Source organism: Motacilla alba, chromosome 13, assembly GCF_015832195.1.
Source record: "Motacilla alba alba isolate MOTALB_02 chromosome 13, Motacilla_alba_V1.0_pri, whole genome shotgun sequence".
Lineage (NCBI taxonomy): Eukaryota > Metazoa > Chordata > Aves > Passeriformes > Motacillidae > Motacilla > Motacilla alba.
The window spans coordinates 16,547,775-16,572,338 of record NC_052028.1 but is presented as its reverse complement, the minus strand read 5'-3'; the positions used below and the strand labels follow the sequence as shown (position 1 = coordinate 16,572,338).

Genomic DNA, 24,564 nt, shown 5'->3' with positions numbered 1-24,564 from the left:
CCACAGAGCTCAGCAAGGTTGTGTCTCCAGCTCTGCATCCCTCAGCACTGGGTTTAATTGCTGCTGTTGTAATTAGGGAGTTCTGCTCATTAGGGTGGTGCTGCTCCTCACCCCCATCCCTCCAGGGGTGAGATCCTGGCTTGGCTTTTCCCAGGAAAACAAGGGAGGTCGACGTTTCTGGATATCTTACCCCAAGATGATCACAATAGTGACTTCGTGGTGTTCCAAACCCCAGCCACACAGTCTGACAGGAGACAGAAGTCCAAAACCCTCGTCCTGCTGCCCCATGGATGAGCTTCCCACCCAATCTCCAGTTCCCATGGCAATAATCCCAGTTTGGTTTCCCTCCTGGCAAACTCCACCGAGAGCAGAGTCATTCAGTGAGAACAAAACGGGTGGGAATATTGGGACAATGTTCTGCTGCCTCCATGGGCACCTTCCAGCTGGGAGAGGCTCCTCCAGGTCACTCTCAGCAGGTCCCAGGTCCAGCCTGAGGTCACCCAGTGCTTCTCCTGGACCTTGGAAGCAGCAGAGCCACACATGACTGCCTCTCACCCTGGCTGACCCAAGCCACTCCGAGCCACTAAAAAAGTCACCTATGAACAGTTAAAGAGTTGGCCAGGTGCCACCAGCTGAAGGGTGCAAATCACCCTGTGTCCAGTGGTATTCATGGGGCAAGGCTGGCAGAGCCTGAGGTGACCACTGGGCTCTCCAGCTTGCCTAAAAGCAGCCACCAGAATTCCAGGCACTCCTTTGCAAAGCCTCTTTGGAGTTGTTTGGGGAGCCCGACAGCTTCAAGAGGAAATACCCACTTCATATCCATAATTATTGATATTCAAGAGGGAATATCCACAGCGTGCCTAAACCCACAGGCTGCAGGCTGGAGCCACAGCAGAGAGGGGCCAGCCCCTCTTTTACATTCCTTCACTTCCAACCCTTCAAAAAAAGTGGGAAAAGCTAGAAGAACAAGTGAGGATTAACACCCTGATTGCTGCCTTCAACAACTGCTTGGGTCCTCCTGGAGGAGAAAAGCGCAGCCAAGAGCAGCATTCCCACCCCTCCGGACCAGCTCCTGGCACCACTTCCAGGGGCAGCCCCTCCACGAGCTGGGACCAGCTGGGATCTCCAGTGCCTCCATGGATACCTGCCTGGTGGCCACCAAGGCGTGAGGGCACCGCTGCCTTCCTCTCCATCCTCATCCCAGCACGAGACACAGGGTGGGATTCAGGGGATCCATCCCTGTGGGGCTCTGCTGGAAGAGTGTCAGGCAGTGGCAATAATCACTTTACACAGGATTTATCCTTTCTTTCATTAAGGAGCTCCTTGAGGCCCAAGCTGTGCTGAAGCTACAACTCATTTCCATCAGCTTTCACAGAAAGGGGGATAAAGGTCTGGAACGGCTGCCCGGGGAGGTGGTGCAGTCACCATCCCTGGGCGTGTTTAACAAAGCCTGGATGTGGCACTGTTGAGGGGCTGGGGCTGGGTTGGACTCAATGGTCTTGAAGGTCTCTTCCAACCTGGTGATTCTGTGATTCTTTGATTCTGTGAGATTCTGTGATTCTGTGTGTGATTCTGTGAATTCTGTGTGTGATTCTGTGTGTGTGATTCTGTGATTCTGTGTGTGTGATTCTGTGAATTCTGTGTGTGATTCTGTGTGTGTGATTACGTGAATTCTGCGATTCTGTGAATTCTGTATGTGTGTGATTCTGTGAATTCTCTCTGTGATTCTGTGAATCCTGTGATTGTGTGTGATTCTGTGAATTCTGTGATTGTGTGTGATTCTGTGAATTCTGTGATTGTGTGTGATTCTGTGAATCCTGTCTGTGTGTGATTCTGTGAATTCTCTGTGTGATTCTGTGAATTCTGTCTGTGATTATGTGAATTCTGTCTGTCTGTGATTCTGTGAATTCTGTCTGTGTGTGATTCTGTGAATCCCGTGAATTAATTCCAGCAAAACCCATGGAACTGCTCTGCCGTCAGCACTGCACCCCAGAGCGAGCCCTGCCTTGCTGCTGCGTCCCAGGACACGCTGAGCCCGAGCTCCTTTGCAGTAAATCAGCAGCACGACTCCCAAATGCAGGAATCAAGCTCCCCCGGCAATTCCAGCGCGGCGCCGGCGTCAGCGCGGCCATCCCGGATTTATCCTCGCGTCTCCGAGAGAGGATTCAGCCCTCGCTGATTTATTCCCCTGTAAAAGTGAGGTGCAGGGGAGGGGGTTTGCAGCTTGTCCAGGCCCTGATGGAAGGCAGGGCTGCCCAAAGGGCGGCACAATCCCAAGAATCTTTATTTATGGGCTCCTCCGCGCGGCGGGAGCGGGGCTGGGAGATGGCAGCTGGAATAAACAGCACAGCCCTTCTCCCAAACATCTGCCTCGTAAAAGCACAAAATCAGATGTTGTCCTGGAATGCTGCTGGCTGCTCCCAGTGACACGGACAGAGCGCAGCTCGCCTGACCCCTTCCGACATTTCCTCTGCCCTGGGAGCTGAATTCCTCAAGGTTCACAAGGCAAAGCTTAATACTCAAAACAGAAGTTGGCCGAGGAAACCTTGCAGCCTCTGGTAATGAGCCTGGTCACCTGTGGGAATCTTGGATTCAGCAGGATGGATCAGCCACATCCCACAGAGCAAGGGGTGCACAGCCTTGTTAACAACTTCCCAGCGGGAATTCTCTCCTTTACATTCCCTTATTTTGGTTCAGGACACTCCTAGGAGAGGTGGAAGCTTGATGAGGATGTTTTTGGTCATTAGTCCTAATTAATCCCAGGCTGAAGGACAGCCGTTGCACAGGGTGAGGAGCTGATGAGAAAGTCAGAATTCCCTTTCCAGTCAATGGGAATGGATTGCTGCCCACAGAGTCACGGCAGGAGCTTGAAATGGCTCCCAGGGGACATTTCCTAAAGGGTCAAGGAGAGGATGAAGAGGAAAACAAATTCCCTGTGGATTGTCTCAGTGCTTTGCACTAAGTGGTTTTGCAAATCAGCAGGAGCAGCAGCGACAGGACATGGGGAATGGCTTCAGACTGAAAGGGAGTAGGGTTAGGTGGGATGCTGGGAAGAAATCCTTCCCTGGGAGGGTGGGCAGGCCCTGGCACAGGTACCCAGAGCAGCTGGGGCTGCCCTGGATCCCTGGCAGTGCCCAAGGCCAGGCTGGATGGGGCTTGGAGCAGCCTGGGACAGTGGGAGGTGTCCCTGCCCATGGCAGGGGGGGAATGAGATGATTTTTAAGGTCCCTTCCAACCCAGACTGTTCTGGGAATCTCTGACTCCATAAATGTCATATTTGCTTCACTCCATTTGAACCCTGTACCCTGTGAAATCTCCATGGGAGCTGGGTGTCCATGGACATGGAGCCCTCTGCATCTGAGCAGCTCCTCCCCAAGCAATCCAAGGACTCAGGGTGGAATGAGGGCAGAGCAAGACAGAATTTCCTGCTCCAGCCCTCCAGGAACCAGGAAAATCTGCCAGCCTTGCCCTGCACCGTCTGCACCTCCACGGGGGTCTCACAACCTAGTCAAGCCTGGCACAGCTCCTCTCCAGGCTGACCCCCTTTCCTTTCCTGCCTCTCCAAGCTTTCCTTGGAAACTCCTGCTATTTTATCCTGTTTCTGCAACCTGTCATCCCCCATTTGCCAACAGCTCCTCCCGGAACATTTAAACAGCATCTGCTCCAAGTGCAGGCTGTGAGAGGAATCCCGGGGCTCAGCAACAGGAGAGGAACCATCAGGTGCTCCTGCACGGCTCAGGGGAAAAGAAAAACCTGTGAATGCCTGACAAGAAGCCAAGGTGCAGCATAAAAAATAACCCCAGAGTGTCCCAGTCCCAGATTTAGTCTGGTTTATGATCACTTCTGTCTAGGAAAGGAAAAACCCCAGCTCACCCCTTCCAGTTTGCTGTGCCAAGCCCAGCACAGCCCAGCTGGGCTTTGGGTCCAGCAGCCACACAGCCAAACTGGGACACAAATTCCCAGTTAGTCCTTAGTCCTGTCCAGCTTTCCCCACGAGCACCAAACGAACTCCACATATCTAATGCTGGCTGTGGTACCAAACTTCTCCGAAGATCCAAGCCCTCTGTGCCCTTAACCCCCACCTGAAGGGACTCCCAGCACTGGGATATCACTCAAATCTACCTGAGTGAAGATCCCCGGCTCCCACACTGGTGCAGTTCCATTCCTGAACCCCAAATCTGGATTTTCATCTCCTTTGCTGAGAAATGATGTCCCCATCGAGTGATGGGCTTGAAGGACTTCTTTTTTTTCCAGGCAGAGGATCATCCAAGCACCTCTGGAAAGCAGCCAGGGTGGGAACAGCTGCAAAGACCAGGCTTCTAAAAGCTCTGTTATCCCATTTCCCCCTCCTTCCCTTGTCCCAGCTTTTCTGAGGGGTTTTTCCTTTTGTTCACTTTTGGGGAAGTGGAAGGACACTTTGTTTGCTTTGGGTCTTGTGGGGTTTTTAATCACTGAACAGATGGAATGCTGTTCCCAACAGAGGGAGCAGGGACCAGGGATGGAACCATGGAATGGCTGGGGCTGGAAGGGACCCTAAAATCATCCAGTGCCACCCCTGCCATGGCAGGGACACCTCCCACTGTCCCAGGCTGCTCCAAACCCTGTCCGACCTCACCCTGGACACTTCCAGGGACGGGGCAGCCCTCTCAGGGAAGGACTGAATCCCAACATCCCACCTAAACCAATGCAGGCAACACTTTCCCCTGCTTTGTGGCGCTGCAATTTCCTTTCTTGGTGTGATGCCAGCAGAGTGTAGACTTGTCCCTAAGCCTGGCTTACACCCAATTTCCTCTGCAGATATTCCAGCTAACACAGGACTTAAGCCCAAGCCAAACAAGTTAACAATGAGCAGAACAACCTTCTCCCTGTAGGAACAACGGATCCCCTCCTCCGCCTGCCTCTGGGCTCCTCACAAAGGAAGATCTGGGGTGGAATTTGGAATTCTCTCCTCCATCTGCCTTGACTCCTCACAAAGGAAGATCTGGGGTGGAATTTCAAAATCTCCACCTGCCTTTGGGCTCCTCACAAAGATCTGGGATGGAATTTGGAATTCTCCAGCTGTCTTTGGGCTGCACACAAAGGAATATCTGGGATGGAATTTGGAATTCTCCACCTGCCTCTGGGCTCCTCACAAAGGAAGATCTGGGGTGGAATTTGGAATTCTCTCCTCCACCTGCCTTGACTCCACAGAAAGGAATATCTGGGATGGAATTTTGAAATCTCCACCTGCCTTTGGGCTCCTCACAAAGGAAGATCTGGGATGGTATTTGGAATTCTCCAACTGTCTTTGGGCTGCACAGAAAGGAAGATCTGGGGTGGAATTTGGAATTCTCTCCTCCATCTGCCTTGACTGCACAGAAAGGAACATCTGGGATGGAATTTTGAATTCTTGACCTGCCTTTGGGCTGCACACAAAGGAATATCTGGGATGGGGTTTCAGCTCCCTCCTGCCCCAATCCAAGCACAAATCTCTGTCCAGCTGCTCTCCCTGCCCCTGCTGTGGGCAGGGGGTTCTGGTGGGATGCTGGGATGATCTCCAGGGTTCCCTCCCAGTTCCTGCAGCCCTGTGAAACACCGAGGCAGGAGCACTGCTGTGTGCCAAGCTCAGGAGGCCACAGAATGTCAAAAGCATGGAGACAGCACCAAATCCTCCCAAGAAAATAACCAACAATGATCCTCCAGGCGGGAGAGAGCCAGGGATCTGACAGAAGTGGGATTAGCAGCAGGTGCCTGTGCATGCCTGGAGGGGATCCACACCAAAAACATCCCACATTTTAAGAAAGCAGCGTTTGGGGACATTTGGATTCCAGCAGTGAAAATCCTTCCCCAGACTCGGCGTCATCGCTTGTGGAATTCAGCTCTGAACTCTTTGATTTCCTCTGACTGCCCCGAGGATTTCTTGGAAAACTTGTAAATGGACTTGGGGTGGTCAGCTTGATTGTTTTATGCAAAATATCTCACTGTCAGGGAGAAATGCAGAAGGATTTTTATTCTAGGAAGTCCAGCAGTGCCTGGAAAATGAGTGCTCAGCCTGGGGTTTGCTTCCTAGCACAAAACCCAGGGATATCCTCTCCGTCTGCTCATGCTGCTGTCTCCCACCTGAGGACAAGAAGAAAAGCTTCTTTTGCAGCCTGAGCAGCGTGTTCTGCCCCTCAGAAATTCTCTGCCCAGGGAGGAGCACCCATCAGCTCTCCTTCCCATCCCTCCTCAGGGAAATTCAGGGATTCAAGCTGCCCCTGTTTCTCACTTCCCACAGGAGCAACCCCAGAGCAAACACATTTCTTTCAGCCTGGAGGAGTGGCAATTCCTGCCCCCGTGGTTCAGCCACTGGGTTTTGGAGGATGCTGCTCCTGGGGGGTTTCATGGATCTCCCATCCATTAAATCAGTGACAAGCAGGTCAGAGCTGCACAATTACACGGGACAGGGAGGGGGACAGAGCCCCAGCTTCTGCAACACATCCCCACCAACTGTACCCAAAGCTGCTCCAGAGCTTCAACCCCATTCCCAAATTGCTCACTCAGCAGTAGCTGCTGCTGGCTGAGAGAAAATCCCGATTTTCCCCCTGATGCTTCTCACCCACATCAAAGGGTGGAGCACAGGAGCTGTGCCAAGGCCCGGTGAGCACTCCGGGGCTGAACCCGGGTGGGAAAGGCTCCAGCACGGTTGGGCTCACACCAAGCTCTGGCTCAGCAAAGCCGGGCTGGGCTGGCAGCAGGGCGCTGATGCTATCACAGGCAGACACAACAGCCAGCAGCCAGGCAGGGCCGGGCACCCAGGGCTGTTTACCCATCACACCTGGGCAAACACAGCCTGTTTCCACAGCCCAGCTCCCACTGGGGACAGCACCAGGGCTGGGCTCTCCTGCTCTGCTCCCTGGCAAGGCCCTTCTGCGGGCGCTGAGCAAACGGTTGGCATCTGCCAGGCAGATATAAAAAGATTTCCCTGCGGGCTGGAGCTCGGCCTGGGGGTGATCTCATGGTTTCAGTCACGGTGACCTGCTGCGCTTGATGGATGCAGCCCTTCCTCGGTGCCCCTGCCAGCAGCAGCCCTGCTGGAGCCTGGGGTTGCCTTCTCCACCCTCTCCAGGGCAAATCCCAGCCCACAGCACAGCAGCAGGGCCAGCCTGTGCTGCTGACCCCCAGAGACGGGGCTGCAAACCACAGACAGAGGGAGAAGTGCAGGGATGTGCCCAAATGGCAGGGGCAGGATGCTAAGGGGACACAAGGCTTTTGTTTTGGTGGTTTATTTATGTATTTTCCCTCCTGTTTAGGGAGGTTGAGAAGCCCAGCTGTCACCTGAAACCTCGTTTGGAAATGAGTGGTGCCAAGACTTGGAGGAATGGGAGGAGTGTTCAAGGAGCTCACTACAGCCCTCTGAGGGTCTGATATGGGAGATTTTCAGGCGTGTTTTGTTTTAAATCAGCTTCATAGTTAGGACAGCACTGAAATCTGAAGGACCCCAGCTTTTCACAGAGCTGGGTGAATTGTCTGGTTCCTCCACACCTGGCCCTGTGACTCCAGGGCTCACTGCAAAGGCAGGAGGGCAGAGCAGGGCTCAGGATCACATAAAGTTCACAAAACCCCTGAGCTGTGCAATGAGAGAGAGGCTTCTGTGCACAGGAATCAGCAAGAGGGGTGTGGGAATGATAACTGAGCTTCCCATCGATTACTGGAAGCCAAACTTCAATGAACTCCACGTAAGGAAGGTGAAAGGAGGAGCGGGTGGGATTTACTCAGCTCCACACTTTATTTCAGCTCCATTATCCTCACCTCCAGAACCAGTCCAGCAGCCCTTTAATCCCTCTGCAGCTCATCTCGAGACTGTCTCTATTATTAACAACAAAGTGCTCGTAATTCCCTCCTCCATCCTTTGAAGGAGCCGTGGATGGGGGTGAGGATTCCTGTGGGGAGAAATTGGGTGGGGCAGGAGACACAGACTGAGGAGGTGATGTCCCTCTGGTTTAGCAGCCAGAGACACAGATTTGGGAGGTGATGTCCCTCTGGTTTAGCAGCAGGAGACACAGATTTGGGAGGTGATGTCCCTCTGGTTTAGCAGCAGGAGACACAGATTTGGGAGGTGATGTCCCTCTGGTTTAGCAGCCAGAGACACAGACTGAGGAGGTGATGTCCCTCTGGTTTAGCAGCCAGAGACACAGATTTGGGAGGTGATGTCCCTCCGGCTTGTCCCAGACTCTTTTATCCAGGGGAGAAATGGACACCCCCTCCCTTCTGCAAAGACACAGCCTGAAAAACTTCCAGGCAGCTTCTGAGCAGGAAAAACCATCTCTGGGTCTGCACTAGAGCAGAGAGTCCCTTCAGAAATCCACAAGTTTCTCTTATTAATTGTGACAAAAAGGAATTGGAGCTCCCGGCTAAACCCACAGGGGATTTATTTGCTCGAGCAAAGCCCCAGCGTGGACCTGGCTTGGCTGTTCCTAGAATTAGCATTTGTACAGAAATTGCCATTTTCAGCCTGGGACCTGGTTTGGCTGTTCCTAGAGATTAGCATTTGTACAGAAATTGCCATTTTCAGCCTGGGACCTGGTTTGGCTGTTCCTAGAGATTAGCATTTGTACAGAAATTGCCATTTTCAGCCGTGACTGTCCGGCCCCATTTGCATTGATGCAATCTCTTTCTCTACAGCCCCAGAAACGATGAATCACCCCGGGGAGGGGGAAGGAGGAAAGCTGCTGCAAGCACAACCCGCTCCACCAGCGGGAGGAGGAGAATTCAGCAGGTACTCAAGGTTAATGGAACCAACCGGCAGGGGCTGCAGTCACTTCTAGGTTAGGATTACCCAAGACTAAAAAATACAACATAAAATGGATTTCTACTGCTGCCAGGCATGGATTGCACATTGGCAGTGAAGGATTGTGTCTGGTCCTTTGGGGGTGCAGCTCTGAGCCTCATCCCCTCTGTGGTCTGGAAGATCTGGTGGCAGCTGTCTCACAGCCACCCCAAAAGTGGCAGAGAAGGGTTTCATCCTAAAAAAATACAGCATAAAATGGATTTCTACTGCTGCCAGGCATGTTGGGAGTGAAGGATTTGGGGGTCCAGCTCTGAGTCTCATCTCCCCTGTGATCTGGAAGATCAAAAGCAGCAGAGGAAGAGAAGGGTTTCACCCTCAGAGCATCTGCATCGGGCTGGGCTCACACTCCTGCTGAGGGAGCCGAGGATGGGCAGTGTGTGGTGCATCTTCTCCCCCAGCTGCGGCAGCAGGGTCCTGGCAGGAAGCAGAGGAAGGTCCTGGCAGGTGGCAGTGGCAGGTGGCGCCGGGCTGGGCTGTGAGTCACCAGGGCACAGGCTGCTTTCTAATCTGGGCCCTGCTGTTTGTCACCACGGAGCAGGGTGACACCTTCACGCTGCCTTTCTCTCTTCCTGCCACTGACAAGCCTCAGACAGGACCGAGGAGGTCTTGAGGAGTCACGCACAAAGCCTGGAGGGACATTTTGGCCTTTCCAAGTCCCGTGTGTGTGTCAGCAGCAGCACAATCTCTGCCCAGGGACTGCACAAGGCAGGCAGCTGCTTCTCAGGGGGAACACGGCCCCTGGACAGACATCCCCATGCTCCAAGGGCTCCTGTTAGTTATGGCACTCAAAGGTTCCTCACTTAGCATGGGTTTTTCTCTAAAACTTAATTTTGCTTGCAATAATTTGAGGGCTGGGTAATGAACAGAGCAAACACTTGAGGAATTGAACGATGCATGCTGCAAATCATCTGCATTTTGCAACTCCCAATCAAGGTAGTCTTTTTTTCAGGGGAAGAAAAACCTATTCCATTATTAACCAAGGATCTCTTTCAGAAGGGTCCTGTTGAAAAAAGGACATTTGGAGCATGGTTTGCATCCCTAATACAGCCAGGGCTCCTCCAGGCCCCCATCCCGTGGGTTGCCACCTTCCCGTGGGAAGTCTGGAATTCCCTGGGGCGCAGTGAGCTGTGGGTCCCTCCACTCATCCTCTGGGGCTGCCCATGGATCAGCCACCTCAGCAAAGTGGCAGCGACAGCTCGTGTTCCCAGGGGCACTGGAAACAGCAGGGCCACAGCGCTGGTGACACGGGGAAACCTGCATGATGGACACACCAGCAGAGGTGACAACGCTGACCTGTCCCTTCCAAACACACCACAGCTCCTGGCTGCCCTTGTGGAGAGCTCAGGACGACAAATAAAGAGCAAATTAAGACCAGCAAAACTCCTGGGAGTGGCGCTGGTGCCAAAGCCCAGCAGCATCCCAGGTGCCCGAGCCCTTCCCACAGCCCTTCCACTGGGAAAACCCCATTTCCCCTTCACCTCTTCTGCCTGGCAAAGTGGTCAGAGGTTGAGCTGGACTCTCTGAGAGGTCTTTCCCAAGCTCAGTGGCTCTGTGGTTCCCCATTCCCAGCTCCTGATCACCGAGGCCAGGCGGGGGCCGGGGCGGCTGTCCCGGTTTGTCTCCATACCTGTCACACACTCACTCCAAAGGCATCCCCGGCTCCAGAATGACAGGAACGCCTGCCCCACGCCCTCCCAGCCATGCCTTGGCAGGCAGCAGGGCAGCTCCCAGAAGGAAGCAAAGCTACTGCTCATTCCAGAGGCACCCATCATCTCCCAAACCTCCGGGAGCAGGCAGGGGAACAGCCAACGTGGGAGGGCAGAGGCACCAGCCAGGCTGCCTGCCCTGAGACGCAGATCCTGGCAGAAGTGTGGATCCTGCTCAGAAATGCAGATCCTGCACACAAACACAGATCCTGCACGGAAACACAGATCCTGCACACGAACACAGATCCTGCATGGAACACAGATCCTGTCCTGAAATGCAGATCCTGACAGAAATGTGGATCCTGTTCAGAAATGCAGATCCTGCACTGGAACACAGATCCTGTCCTGAAATGCAGATCCTGCACACAAACACAGATCCATCCATCATCCATCCATCCCTCCATCATCCATCCATCATCCATCATCCATCCATCCATCCATCCATCCATCATCCATCATCCATCCATCCATCATCCATCATCCATCCCTCCATGCCCCTGCTCCCAGGGTGTTCATTCAGGCCTGGGCACTCTCCTGGAGCACTCTCCCTGCTGTAAACAGGAATCCCCAGGCTGCCCTTGTGGGAAGGGGCTTTCCCTGCAGCAGGCAGCCCCGGAGGGACAGGGAGCACAGAGGCAGCTCTAGATGAGCTGTGCCCATCCTGTCACGGAGCAATGGCCTTGCTGTGAGTCACAACCCTCCTCTCCGGGCTGTGCCTTCCCCTCTCCCTGCCCTCTGAGCTCCCCTTTGCCTCGGTGCTGTGCCCAGGGGTTTCTGTAAAGCTGCTGGTGCATCTGAGCCCCAGCTCATGAGCCTGCCTGGCTCTCTCAAGGAGGTCACGAGCCCCTCTGGTGCCCAGGCAGAGCCCAGAGCAGGATTTGGGCTCTGCTGAGGCCCCAGCCCCAGGCCAGGCTGCTCCAGGTTTATCTCAGCATCGCTCTCTCGTGCAGGGCTGGCCGTGCTGCTGACACTCTTCCTCTCCAAAACCACCATCAGCAACAACTGCTGATTCTCATGAGGCACAGCTCAGCCCAGAGGGCTGGAGCAGAGGGGTGACAGCCTGATCCCAGCCTCTCCCAGCAGGCGAGGGGAATGGAGAGGGAGGAAAGCTCTGAGCAGCGAGAACAGATTCCCCCGTGCACTGACCCTGCTCCCCCAGCCTGCTCCCCTACAGATATTTTGGGGCTGCCACCAGCTCTGCTGTGTGCAGACACGCTTCCTCTCACTACCACCATCGGAAAACACACACAGCTCCCACTGAGACATTTGACTTCAAGGCCAGGCTGCAAGAAACTTATTTAGGTCTCCAGTTTTTCTCAGAAAAAAAAAAAAAAAGCCACACATTTCCACTCACATGTTAAATACAACAGGGTGGGACTTTCAGGCTATGGAATCCTGAAACCCCAGGGATATTTTGCACTGCCTCTGAAGCCTTCCAGGCTGCCTCACAATGTGCTGTCCCATGGCACCTCCATCCAACAGCCACCAAGGAGGTCATGTCCTGACAGGCACCATTTAATCTGATTGCAGTGTGGCTTTGGGGGGTGATAAGAAATATTTTCAGCAGCGTGGTTCTTGCTTCAGCTGCAAAATATCAAGATGAAGCTGTTCCCACCCAGGGATGAACAAGCATTTCCTTCAGCCAGGGAGAAAAAAAAAAAAAAAGATTAAGGAGAGGTTTTTCACACTCGCATACACTTAAGAGGAAAAAATATTTACATGAGGGAGAAAGGACTTGGCAGGGCCTCCCCAGAGGCCATTTGCTGTTTGTGCATTTCTCAGCCTGGGCTGAGGCTGCAGAGCCTGAACTCCCCGAGCCACTGGGGGACTGTTTTTAGGGCTGGAGATGCCCTTGCTGTGGGATTTGTGAGCCCCCGGGCTCTGCCAGGGGCCACCGAGGCTCCCTAAGGCCTTTCCTTGGGCATGCCTGGAGGATCAGAGCCAGGAGGGGCTGCTGGCTCCTCAGGGGCAATAAGGCTTGGCTCTGAGCACCTCCCAAGCCCAAATACCCTTCCAGGGGAAATATTCCCTGTCAGGAATGTCCTGTTTTAGCAGGAATGGGGAAAGGTGGGGGGCAGCTGCTGCTCCCCCATGGGTGCTGAAGGTTTTTTTCTTCCTGCAGTCAGCCACGGCTGGGGCTTGAAAGCACAAATTACCCCTAGAAAGCACAAATTATTGTAATTTGGCAGGAAGTGCCTGGTGCAGTCTCCCTGTCCGAGCCACACAACAATTCCCTGCTGTTGTTTCTGGAAAGGAGAAGCCTCAAAATGTGCAGGGCACGGTGTCCTCTGCTGCCAAGGCTCCATCCTGGGCTCAAGTGGCACAAAGGACACCAAATCCTTGTCATCGCAACATTATGGGCTGGCATCCTGCTTGGCATCACTCCTGCTCTTTCCTCAGCCCCACCTGAGGCAGGAGGGACATCGGGACACCAGAGGCCAGGTCAGGAGCTCGGTGCCTCTCCAAAGAAACACCTCCGCGAGCTTTTGCAAGGTGAAGCAACCAGGAGCGCTGGTGCCACCCCGCTCCTGCAGGACAAGTCACCTCCCCACCTTCCTCCAGCCCAAACTCCAAACCCCCACAGCCGGGGAAGCTGCAGCTCCCTCCCAGCCCCAGGGGATGCTGGCGCTGGTGACAGCAACAGGGGATTAAACCCTGCCAGCCGCTGGGAGAGCTGCACGGGGGACAGGAGCCAGCACTGCTGCCAGCACAAACAGAGAAGCAGGCGGGTTTTAAACCCCTGTCTGCAGATCCTGGTGGGAGAGGGGAAAAGCAGAGAGTGCTGAGCACCCACAGCCCCCTCCCCACTGCCAGGGCTCAAAGCACTGGAATAACATAAATATAAATATAAATATAAATATAAATATAAATATAAATATAAATATAAATATAAATATAAATATATAGATAAATATATAGATAAATATAAATATATAGATAAATATATAGATAAATATATAGATAAATATATAGATAAATAAATAGATACATATATAGATAAATATAAATATAGAGATAAATATATAGGTAAATATATATAAAAATATAGATAAATATAGATAAATATAATTAGATATAATTATATATAATTATAATATAGATAAATATAATTAATACTAAATTATAAATTATAAAATATATAGATAAATAGTAAATTATAAATTATAAAATATATAAATATATAGATAAATATAGATAATATAATTAGATATAATTGTATATATAATTATAATATAGATAAATATAATTCATAGTAATTATAATAATTTTAAAATAAATAATAAATAACAACCAATAAATAATAAAATAACTAATTACTAAGAGCTAAGAACTAATACCTAATAAGTAATGAATAATAAATCATAAATAATAATAAATTAAGGAAGTTTTTGTCCACACTGTGTTTCCTCCCTGCTCCTTGAGGGGCTGGTTTTCTTTAAAGAGCCCTGAAGGATTCACTGGGAAGATGTTGGGGACATGGGAGAAGTGGCTTTAAGCAAGGGCACTTGACTACAGCATAAATCCCATAAATCCTCTTCATTTCAACACGTCAGTCTGTAGGACCTGCAATAAATACTTGGAGTTTTGAACATACAGATCTCCATCTGTGGCACAGCAAACCCTTTACATTTCCTTGTTCATGTACAGCTCGAAGTATTGCTGTGTGCAGACGATGGATTTATACTCACAGACACATAAATATATGTGCACTTGTGCAAAAATGTCCTTACCAAGGACAGGAAACAAGTGAGATTTTCCAATCCCCTCTCCCTGGCACTGGCAATATTTCAGGGAAATTCAGCTGGATGCTCCTGCCATAGGGAAAATGGCAAAACTGAAATTGCATGCATGGAGAAGCAGCAAATCCACTTTTTTCACAATGGAGAAAAGTTTAAAAAAAATCTCACCGTGCTTGATCCAGCACCTTTACACACAGCAACTCCAGCTGCCAGGTCCAGGGGGATGGGGGCTGTGTCCTGGAGACAGAACCTCCTTCCAAGCTGTGCAAACTCCATTCCCAGCCCAGTCTAGAGCTGGCTGTGTCCCTAAAACCCCAAGGGAGCTGGCTGGGCTCTGTCTGTGCCAGGTACAACGGGGAGGGGATGTTCCACAGGGTCTGCAGTGGGAGCAGCATCTCCCAGGAGCCAGCGCTGCTGGAATATCCCTGCCCTGCTCTGGAATATGACAAAGAGCACCTCCAGGTTGCTGTGGGTGCAGCTGGTGTCCCTCAGCAATGTCAGGGTGGGACCGAGCCCCAGCATCCCCACAGCCCGGGCTGTGTGCTCATTGCAAAACGCTCTCTCTGCCCCCAGCCAGAGAGATCAGTGCTGGTGTTTGCTTTCAGAAGAGCTCCAATGAAAGCAGAGCAAGCGGGACAAATGCTGGGGCTGCTGGGTTGAAGTCTCAGGGAGAGCCAAGCTTTCACACCGGAGGAGATTTCTGCACAGGGAGGAGACGCCGAGGTGGCCACAGAGCAGAGAAACCAAGCAAAGTGTGGAAGCAGAGGTGAAAGGAGCCCTCACCCTGCAGAACACGGACCTCAGGGAGCCTGGAGTGGCACCGCCTGTCCCTCTGTGCTGCCCTGAACCTGCAGAACCACCCTGGGTCCTGTTCCCACTGCGGGAGTCACCAAAGAGCGGGGCCAGCCAAAGGGCTGGCAGCTCTGCCCAGGCAGCTGGGGAGGCTGTGACAAGAGCAGCAGCACCTTCCCCAGGTGCCCCTGCCACCCCCACAGCCCAGGGACACTGCTGGAGGGGAAAGCTCCCCTGCCCTGCTGCTCTCAGGGTGGCACTTGGACAGAGAGCAGGGAGCAGGGCTCCTCCTGCCAGAGGAATGAACGCGCTCACAAACCCATCTCCCTGGGACGTGGATTCATCAGCCAGGGAAAATAAACACCGCGAGGCAGAGGGCTGGCAAAGGGAGGGACAAAGCCCTGGTCTGTGGGGTTTGAGGCTCCTGGCAGCGGGAGGTGGAATTAAAGGGGCAGGAGCAGCCTGAGCCAGGCATGAGCCAGCAGGGGAGAAAACAAGGCTGGCAGGACAGAGAGTTTTGTCTGGAATTCAGGATAAAAAGGAGAGTCTGGGACCTTTGGGAAAGGGGCAGGAAATTCAGGACAATGAGGTTGCAGGGAGAAAAGTTAGAGGGACCAAAGCCCAGCTAGAATTTAATCTGGCTGCTGTCAAAAAAAGACAATTAAAAATGCTCCTATAAATGCATCAGCAGGAGAAGGACAGCTAAGGAGAATCTCCATCCTTCACTGGGGAGACACAAAGGGTGAGGGAGAGGCTGAGGTGCCCAATGCCTTCCTGGTCTCAGTCTTTAACAGCAAAACCAGCTGTCCTCCAGCTACCCCTGAGCTGGAGAACAGGGACCTGGCCTCCCGTGCCAGCATGACCACTCCAGGGGTGAGGAAAAGGCTGGGGGCGGTGCCTGCCTGGACTTTAATTAAGCTTTGACACCGTTTCCCACAGCATTCTCCTGGAGAAACTGAATTCCTTTGACCCGGATGGGTCCATTCTTCTCTGGGACAAACCTGACTGGGTGAAAAGCCCCAGGAGTGGGGAATGGAATAAATCCAGCTGTGGTCTGCCACTAGGGATGTCCCCAGGGCTCAGTTTTGGGGCCAGTCTCGTTTAATATCTTCATTAATGATCTGGATGAGGGGATGGAGTACATCCTCACCCAGTTCATAAACTGGAGGGGAATGTTGACCTGCTGGAGGGCAGGACAGCTCTGCAGAGGGATCTGCATCACTGGGAATGCTGGGTTGACCCTGGACTCCACCTTCAAGGCCCTTTCCAGCCCCAAAGGGGCTGTGATTCTACACCAGAAGGACAAGAGATGCTGGGAGGTGAAGTGGAGGCTGCCTGGCAGTGCCCGCCTGGGGTGGCACGAACACTGCCCTTGTAGTAAAGAAACCTGAAATGAGCTCTGCAAAGCCCAGCAGCTGGGAGAGAGGGACAGAGCCGTGTGCTGCTCACACATCCATTCCCTCTGCGGGCGCTCCTTTCCACACTCCTAATCCCTGGCCCATTTTCAAACATCTGGGGGAATTTAGGAGCTGAAATCTCTGCCCTCCCTCTCTGCTGAGCTGGGGCCTCGCCTTCACCTGAGCCCCAGGGTGGGGTCTGTGGGAAATACTAAAGATAAGCTCATTATACATGAGATTTCACCATTATTTTATTGTCTCAGCCATGCAGTGAGGCTGATGCTGCAGTGAAAGCTCAAAGAACGAACCCCAGCAGTCCTGCCCTGTTTGTGAAAACGAACTCCAAACACAGGCTGCAGCTCCACAGGTGAGGCACAGCCCTGACACCCCAGGACGGGGCAAGATGCACCTGTGGGCAGCGCTGGACTGCAGGGACCGCTGAACAATTTGGGATGTGAGGCACTTTGGGAACAGCCAGTCCTAAAAAGGCACTCGAGCCACACTTGCAGGTGGGGATCTGCACCCAGACCCTTTTCCCTCCTCCCTGGTCACTTCCACACCTCCCCAGGGCCACAGCAAGCAGCATTCCCAGCCCCGGCTGCCCAGACAGCCAAAGCTGCCCAGGAATGCTCCCAGGAGGCAAAGGATTGGGGTAAGCCAGCAGCTTTCTGTCCTGGGGGATGGAGCAAAGACACCCTGGAGTGGAAACTGCAGCTGCCCCAGCCCCAGGCAGGAGCCACAGGCAGGGCAGGATTCTGTAACAACACCCAAGCTGTGTTGGTGAGGTTTACTCCACCAAGACTTTAAAAACAAAACCAATCTGTTTGGCCCAGGAGGATAAAAGCAGTGAATGCAGGGCCAAGCTGCTGCTGGCTGCACAGCAGCACCGGGGGCTTGTGTCCCCTCTGTGTCCCCACCTCTGTGGCAGTGGCACGAGGCACAGCCAGCAGCACAGAGTTTGCTTTATCCCGCTCTGTTTGCAGGAGCAATTTCATGTTTGTCACTGATTTCCCTCCAATGAAGTCACCACCGTGTGTTTTATCAGAAGTGTTGAACCCGAGCCAACTCTGCCAGTGTACAGTCCTAAAATCCAATTTAAACACTGACTCCTGACTTCAATGCTCCATTTTTTAATGTGTCTATAAAACTTTTTAATATAAAATATTTTAACAGGGCAAAGTTGTTGTTTTTTTTTCTCCCAACCATGGAAATGTTTGGTGGTGCCATAATATTTTTTCCTCCACTATTTCTCTATTTTTAGTCCATCTGCCCCCAGAACTGCACAGTTTATATTTCACCAGTTTTAGTAATGTTGCTTTAGAGGAAAGAAATCAGCTCTTCAACACCCAGACTCCAGTGCAAGCTTGAAGTTTCCTGGCAGTGCAGCTGAGCTTTGCAGCACCGAGGTCATTTGTGCAGTGCAAAGAGCCCAAAATTCCCTGTCCCTTCCACATCCACGTGCTCTGGGTGCTGGAGTGGTTCTGCAAATCATCACTGCTCATCTCTCAGCTTTGGCTACCCACAGCCACAATATTTGAAGTGAGAAGAGGAAGCCAAAAAAAAAAAAGAGAACAATTATTTGGACAACAAATCCTGCTCCGCAAGTGCTACCGAAATGCAAATAATTCATCATAGGGAAAATACAACCCACAGCAGAGACGTGGGCATGGGAATTCCCTGCGCCACGGGGTCCTGCCTCCAGCTGGGGAGAGCTGGAGCCTGCTGGGGGCTGGCCTGACCCCACCTTGTCCCCCTGTGCCACCCTCAAAGCCACAGTGCCCCGGGCGTTGCAGAACTGAAGGGACTGGCAAGAGATAAAGTGCTCCAGGAGATAAACCAAGGCAGAGATACTGATCTCTGCAATCGAGAGGTTCATCCTCATTTCCCCTGAACGCTGCTCAGGAATCACAGCCTGCACGGAGCTAAACTGCATCTGCAGCCCCAGAGTGAGTGCCTACGCCGAGTGGGCTCCAACACTGAGTGTGCACCTACACCGAGTGTGTACCTACACTGAGTGTGCACCTACATGGAGTGTGTACCTACACTGAGTGTGTTCCTACACTGTGCACCTACACCGAGTGTGTTCCTACACTGAGTGTGCACCTACATGGAGTGTGTACCTACACCGAGTGTGTTCCTACACTGTGCACCTACACCGAGTGTGTTCCTACACTGAGTGTGCACCTACACAGAGTGTGCACCTACACTGAGTGTGTTCCTACACTGAGTGTGTTCCTACACCAAGTGTGCACCTACACCGAGTGTGTTCCTACACTGTGCACCTACAATGAGTGTGCACCTACACCAAGTGTGTTCCTACACCGAGTGAGCATCTACACTGTTCCTACACTGTGTGTGCATCTACATTGAGTGTGCACCTACATCAAGTGTGATCCTACACTGAGTGTGCTCCTACACTGTGTACCTACAGTGAGTGTGCATCTACATTGAGTGTGTTCCTACACTGAGTGTGCATCTACACCAAGTGTATTCCTACACCAAGTGTGCACCTACACTGTGTACCTGCACCAAGTGTGTTCCTACACTGAGTGTGCACCTACACCAATTGTGCACCCACACTGAGTGTGTTCCTACACTGTGCACCTACACTGAGTGTGCACCTACATTGAGTGGGCACCTACATTGAGTGGGCACCTATATACTGAGTGTGCTCCTACACTAAGTGTGTTCCTACACTGTGTACCTGCACCAAGGAAGGTACACAGTGTAGGAACACACTTGGTGCAGGTACACCACCGGTTTGTACACCGAGTGTGCACCTACATCAAGTGTGTTCCTATACTGAGTGTGTACCCACATTGAGTGTGCTTCTACACCAAGTGTGTTCCTACACTGTGCACCTACACCGAGTGTGCTCCTACACTGGGTGCGCACCTACACAGAGTGAGCTCCTACACAGAGTGTGTTCCCACACCGGGTGTGTACCTACACCGAGTGCGTTCCTACACAGTGTCCCTGCACGGAGCGTGTTCCTCCACCAACTCCCCAGCACCGCACAGCCTGCGAGCTCTCAGTGCCGTGGGGCAGCCGTGCCTGATGGCCGCCCCGCTGCTGCCCTTCGCCTGTTAATGTTTATCCAGGGGCTGCCCGGCCTCTCACGCCACAGAGTGTCACCGTGTCACCGCACCCTTCCCCGGCCGAGCGCTGCGAGCCCCTGGGGCACGGCTGGCAGCCCTGCCAGGCAGCAGGGGAGGGCGCGGGCAGGCGGAGGGCGAGGGAAGGGGCTGAGGCAGCCAATGCCTTCCTGGTCTCAGTCTTTAACAGCAAAACCAGCTGTCCTCCAGCTACCCCTGAGCTGGAGAACAGGGACCTGGCCTCCCGTGCCAGCATGACCACTCCAGGGGTGAGGAAAAGGCTGGGGGCGGTGCCTGCCTGGACTTTAATTAAGCTTTGACACCGTTTCCCACAGCATTCTCCTGGAGAAACTGAATTCCTTTGACTCGGATGGGTCCATTCTTCTCTGGGACAAACCTGACTGGGTGAAAGCCACATTCCCTGGGCTGCGCAGGGGACGAGAGGAGCCACAGAGTCGGTCACAGGCTTGGGGAGGACGGGGCTCTCAGAGCTGCTGCTCCTTCCCAGGCAGGACCAGCAGCACTTTGGGGAAGAGGAAAGGGAGCAGCAGGAGATCCCAGAGCCCTGGTTTCAATCCTGAGAGCTCCAGCAGTTTGTCCCCACGCCTGGCAGCAGCAATGTCCCCTCCGTGCTCCCTGCCCGGCCGGGGGATTCTCCTCCAGCCCGGCCAGCTCGGGGCGAGCCCTCAGAGCAGCCGGGGCCAGGCGGGGGCTGCCGGGGGTGTCGGTGAGCAGAAACCCCGCTGCACCCCCGGCCCAGCTCCGGCTCCCCGGGACGGGGCACGGCGCTGCCCCAAGCCGCTCTGCCTCCTCCTGCATCGGGGCTCAGCCCCGGGGGGCCACTCGCCACCCCCCCCAGGCCTCCCGGGCACCCAGCGAGCCCCACGGCCCCAGACTGAGCACAACGACAGCGACAACGCCACCAACACCCCCGCGGTGGAAATGCGGGGGGTCCGCAACCCGAGCATCCCCCGAGACTCCCCCGAGCATCCCCCGGGACACCGCGGCCCGAGAGGTCCCGGGAGCAGCTTTCCCTGCCCTTTTCCCGGGTGTTCCTGAAATAATCCCGCATTGCACACCCTCCCGGCCGCGGGTCCAGCGTGTCACACCGGGGTGAGCCCCCAGCCCAAATCGCTGCTCCTCTCCAGCCAGGGACTGTCCTGTCCTGTCCTGTCCGGTCCGGTCCTGTCCTGTCCCGTCCTGTACCGCAGCCCACCCTGCCCGGGGACACCCGGCAGAGCGTGGCACACGGGACAAAACCCCCTCCACAGCCAACCCAAGCGACCCGCAGCCGTCCTGCGGTCGGAGCGGCGCTTCCAGGGTGCCACGGAAAATCCAAACCTCCTCCGGTCCCACCTCCCCGGGCTCGCTGTCATCTGAGCCCGGCGGTTCAACAAACCGGGCGCTTTACAAGCTTTTGCCGGGGCTGTGATTGTCGCCGCGTGTCACCCGACTTCCCAGTGCCACATTCCTGAGTCCCACAGTCACAGGCTCACATTCTAGGCAAACGCTCCGTTTATTTCTAGTTTTTTTGCTGTTTTTTTTTTTTTTTTTCTTTTTTTTTCCCCACAGAAAGTCCTGTAGCACTTGGCAAAACAAAACCCCACAGAGCATTCGCAGTTCCTGGGCGGTGATCAAACTGTCCCAGAGCCGGCTGCCCCGCCGCCTGCATCCCTTCCCCGCCGGTTTGTCGCAGATCTAATTCGGGGGTTTTGCCATCTCCGCAAAGTGCCCCGGGCTGGACAAACCGGCCACCCCCGCCCCAGGTGTCCTCCTGGCCTGGGGGGCTCCCACAGCCACCAGCGGGGTGGTGAGAAGGGGACCGGCAACAATCCCACCGGGACAGGGGGGTCCAGCCCGGCTCCCAGCTCCCAGCAAGGTCACGCGGTCCCAGTCCCGGGCCAGTTCAGTCCCGGCCACGGCCAGAAAGTCCCTCCGGGGCCGAGCATTCTGCACAGCCTGGCATCCCCCACCCCGCTACGGGACCCCCGGGCGGTGCCCCAAACCAGGGGGGCTGCCAGCAGCCCCTCCTCCCTGCCAGGGGCCAGCCCCGCTTCGCAGAGCCTGAGTTCGGGGTTTCTCGCAGCTGTTAGTTTTAGTCACTCTCTAAAAAAGAAACGCTGCTGTTATGAAAGGCGGTGGATTTCCCTTGGAAAGGCTCCTCCGTGCAACCCCCGCCCGAGCCCCCAGCACCCTCCCCGCGGCGCACGGTACCTTTGCCGTGCAAAAAGTCCTCGGGGCGAGGGAAGGAGCCCTCCTCGCAGAGCAGGTCGCAGGTTTTATCCGCGGCCAGGGGGTAGCCGTTGTCCTCCTCGTTGTAGTCGCTCCTGCCGTTGCTGTTGGAGTAGCCGTTGGCGTACATCTTGAGGGCGGACCTGCGCAGGCACAGCAGCTCCTGGAAGGCGTACCTGAAGTCGGGGCTCCGGCAGTAGATCAGGGGGTTGAAGGCAGAGTTGACGTAGCCCAGCCAGTTCAAGAGGATGTACAGGTACTTGGGAATGATGTTGTCCTGGATGACGTGCACGATGTTGACGATGAAGAAGGGCAGCCAGCACAGCGTGAAGGTGCCCATGATGATGCCCAGCGTTTTGAGGGCCTTGTGCTCCTTCAAGAAGAACTTGGAGGAGCGGCGGTGCCCGGCTCCCCCTTTCTGCTCCTGCTCCTTGTTCTGGGTGTGAAACCTCCCCTCGCTCCTGTCTATCTTCTGCAGCTGCTTCTTGGCCACCTGGAAGACCCTGGCGTACACGAAGACCATGACGACGAGGGGCAGGTAGAAGGAGATGATGGAGGAGGCGATGGCGTAGGCTTGGTTGGTGAAGAAGTCGCAGCACATCTCGTCCTGGTAGCAGCGGATGGCGTCCTCGTGGTCCGCCCGGTACCAGTGCATCTGGATGGGCAGGAAGGAGGTCAGGCCCGACACCACCCACACCACCAGGATGACCACGCGCGCCTTGCCCTTGGTCAGCAGGCTCTGGTACTTGAACGGGGAGGTGATGGCGAAGTACCGGTCCACGGCGATGACGCACAGGGTCTCGATGCTGGCCGTGACGCACAGCACGTCCAGAGAGGTCCAGAACTCGCACCAAAAGTTCCCGAACTTCCACATCTCCATGATGATGTGGCAGGCGCCGAAGGGCACCACGGCCAGCCCCATGACCAGGTCGGCGCAGGCCAGCGAGGTGATGAAGTAGTTGGTGACGGTCTGCAGGCGCTGGAAGCGGGCGATGGCCGTGATCACCAGCACGTTGCCGAAGACGATGGCCAGCACGATCAGCGACATCAGGATGCCCATGCCCACCATCCACACGTCCCGCGACACCGCGGGGTCGGCGGCGCTCTGGTTGGCGCTGGCGTTGCCGCCGGGCAGCTCCGTCCCCTCCGCGGCCATGGCCCGGCGACAGCCCCGGGGCGGCGGGGGGAGGCTGGGCTCCGCTCAGGGCTCCGCAGCCGCGGCGGCGCTCCGGGAGCCGCGCATACGGGACAGGTGCGGGACAGGTGCGGGGCCGCTCGGCTGGGGCACCTGGCAGCGCTCCGCTGCCGTCCCGCCCGTGTCCCAGCCCGTGTCCCAGCCCGTGTCCCAGCCCGTTAGGCGCCGCGGAGCTTTTTAAGTGACAGCAGCCCGTGACATCAGCCCGCCGCAGCCAATGGCAGCCGGCACCGCACCCCGAGCTCCCCCCGCACCCCGCGGCCACCCCCGCCTGCCCCACGCGTGTCCCCGCCCCGTGTGCTGCATCCCCGCCGTGTCCCCGCAGCCTGCTCCGTGTGCGCTGCCCATCCCCGCGGTGCCCTCCCGTCCCCCGCCCCAGGGTGACCCTGTGCGCTCCCCTTCCCCGCCGTGTCCCCGTGCCTTCTGCCCGCCGCGCACTCCCCAGGGCGCTGCTGTCCCCCCGCTCCCCGCCCCGAGGTGTCCCCACGCCACCCGTGCCCGCTGGGTGCTCAGCGGGACGCGCAGCACCGGGAAAAGCCCGAGGACTTTGGGGCTCCTGGCAGCGGAGGACGCCTGGCAGCCCCTGGTCGTTGGTGGCACCTCGTGACAGGATGTCACCCAGGTCCCCATCCCTGCCAGTCCCCAGCTCGGTGCTCTTGCTGCACCCCAGTTGTGCAGCCACAGAAATCCCAGAGCTGGTCAAGGGCAGAGACACCCCATGACTGTCCCAGGGGCACTGACCAGGCAGGGAGTGACCGCTGGACACGCTGCAGCCAGGCATGTGGTCAGAGCCAGACACTATCACAAGCATTCCCCTCCAAAACAAACAAACTGGCTAAATAAGGGCTCAGGAATCCTGGAAACTTCCTTTTAGCCTGACAGCAGATCACGCTGCCTCCGGAGTTTCATTTCTGCCGTCCCTCTGAAGCAGCGCTGCTCTCCAGAGACACATCTCACTCTGCTGGCCCCGGCTGCTTTCAGAGGTGACAGCGGAAAGCTGTGGTTCTAAAACCGCCCTGTAGCACAGAAAGGAAGAAAATAAAGAGTTTTTTCACCCAGATTACCCCAATGCCAGCAGCAGCAGCTGCAGGTCAGTCCTGGCTGGATGCAGCTCTCCCGTGGCACAGGCAGTGCCAGACTCCTGCCTTGGTCAGCAATTAAACTCTCATCCACGGTGAAGCTTACTTGAAACTCATCAGCTCTTGGGCTCTGATGCATTTTCATGATTCTGCCTCGTTTTTCCTGCAGCCCTGGGGTGCCAGGGCCGGGTTCCTCGCTTTCTGCTGCCTTTGCCGCACGCCACAGGCTGCTGGGTGTCCGTGTCATGCCCCAGCTGTGCTGGGGATATTTATTTACGGGGAAGGGAGGAAGTTTTGTGGTTTAAAGCAGAGGGGCAGATGAGGTACTGGAATCAGGAAATGAGATTAAAGGCAGTTAGGAAGCGTCTGTCTTGCCCTGAACCTGCGGCTCCCCTGCCCTTCCCACACTCCGCCTCTGCATCCACACACTTCAGAGGTTTAAAAAGGAAGAGACAAGGAGCAGGAGATCCAGAAGTCACCCCCTACACTGCAGACATCTGGCAAAGCAGGGGCACTGGG

The 24,564-nt window shown here is 54.9% G+C and overlaps 1 protein-coding gene across 1 annotated transcript in view; it reads right to left on the bottom strand.

Annotated features, from left to right (window-relative positions):
* ADRB2 (adrenoceptor beta 2) overlaps positions 1-23,162 on the bottom strand; it is a 28,572-nt gene extending 5,410 nt beyond the window's left edge. The window contains exon 1 of the mRNA XM_038150346.1: positions 21,754-23,162. Within this exon, the coding sequence (XP_038006274.1) occupies positions 21,754-22,927 (1,174 nt within the window). The 5' untranslated portion in view covers positions 22,928-23,162. The remainder of the gene's footprint in view (positions 1-21,753) is intronic.
* Between the last annotated feature and the right edge of the window lie 1,402 nt (positions 23,163-24,564).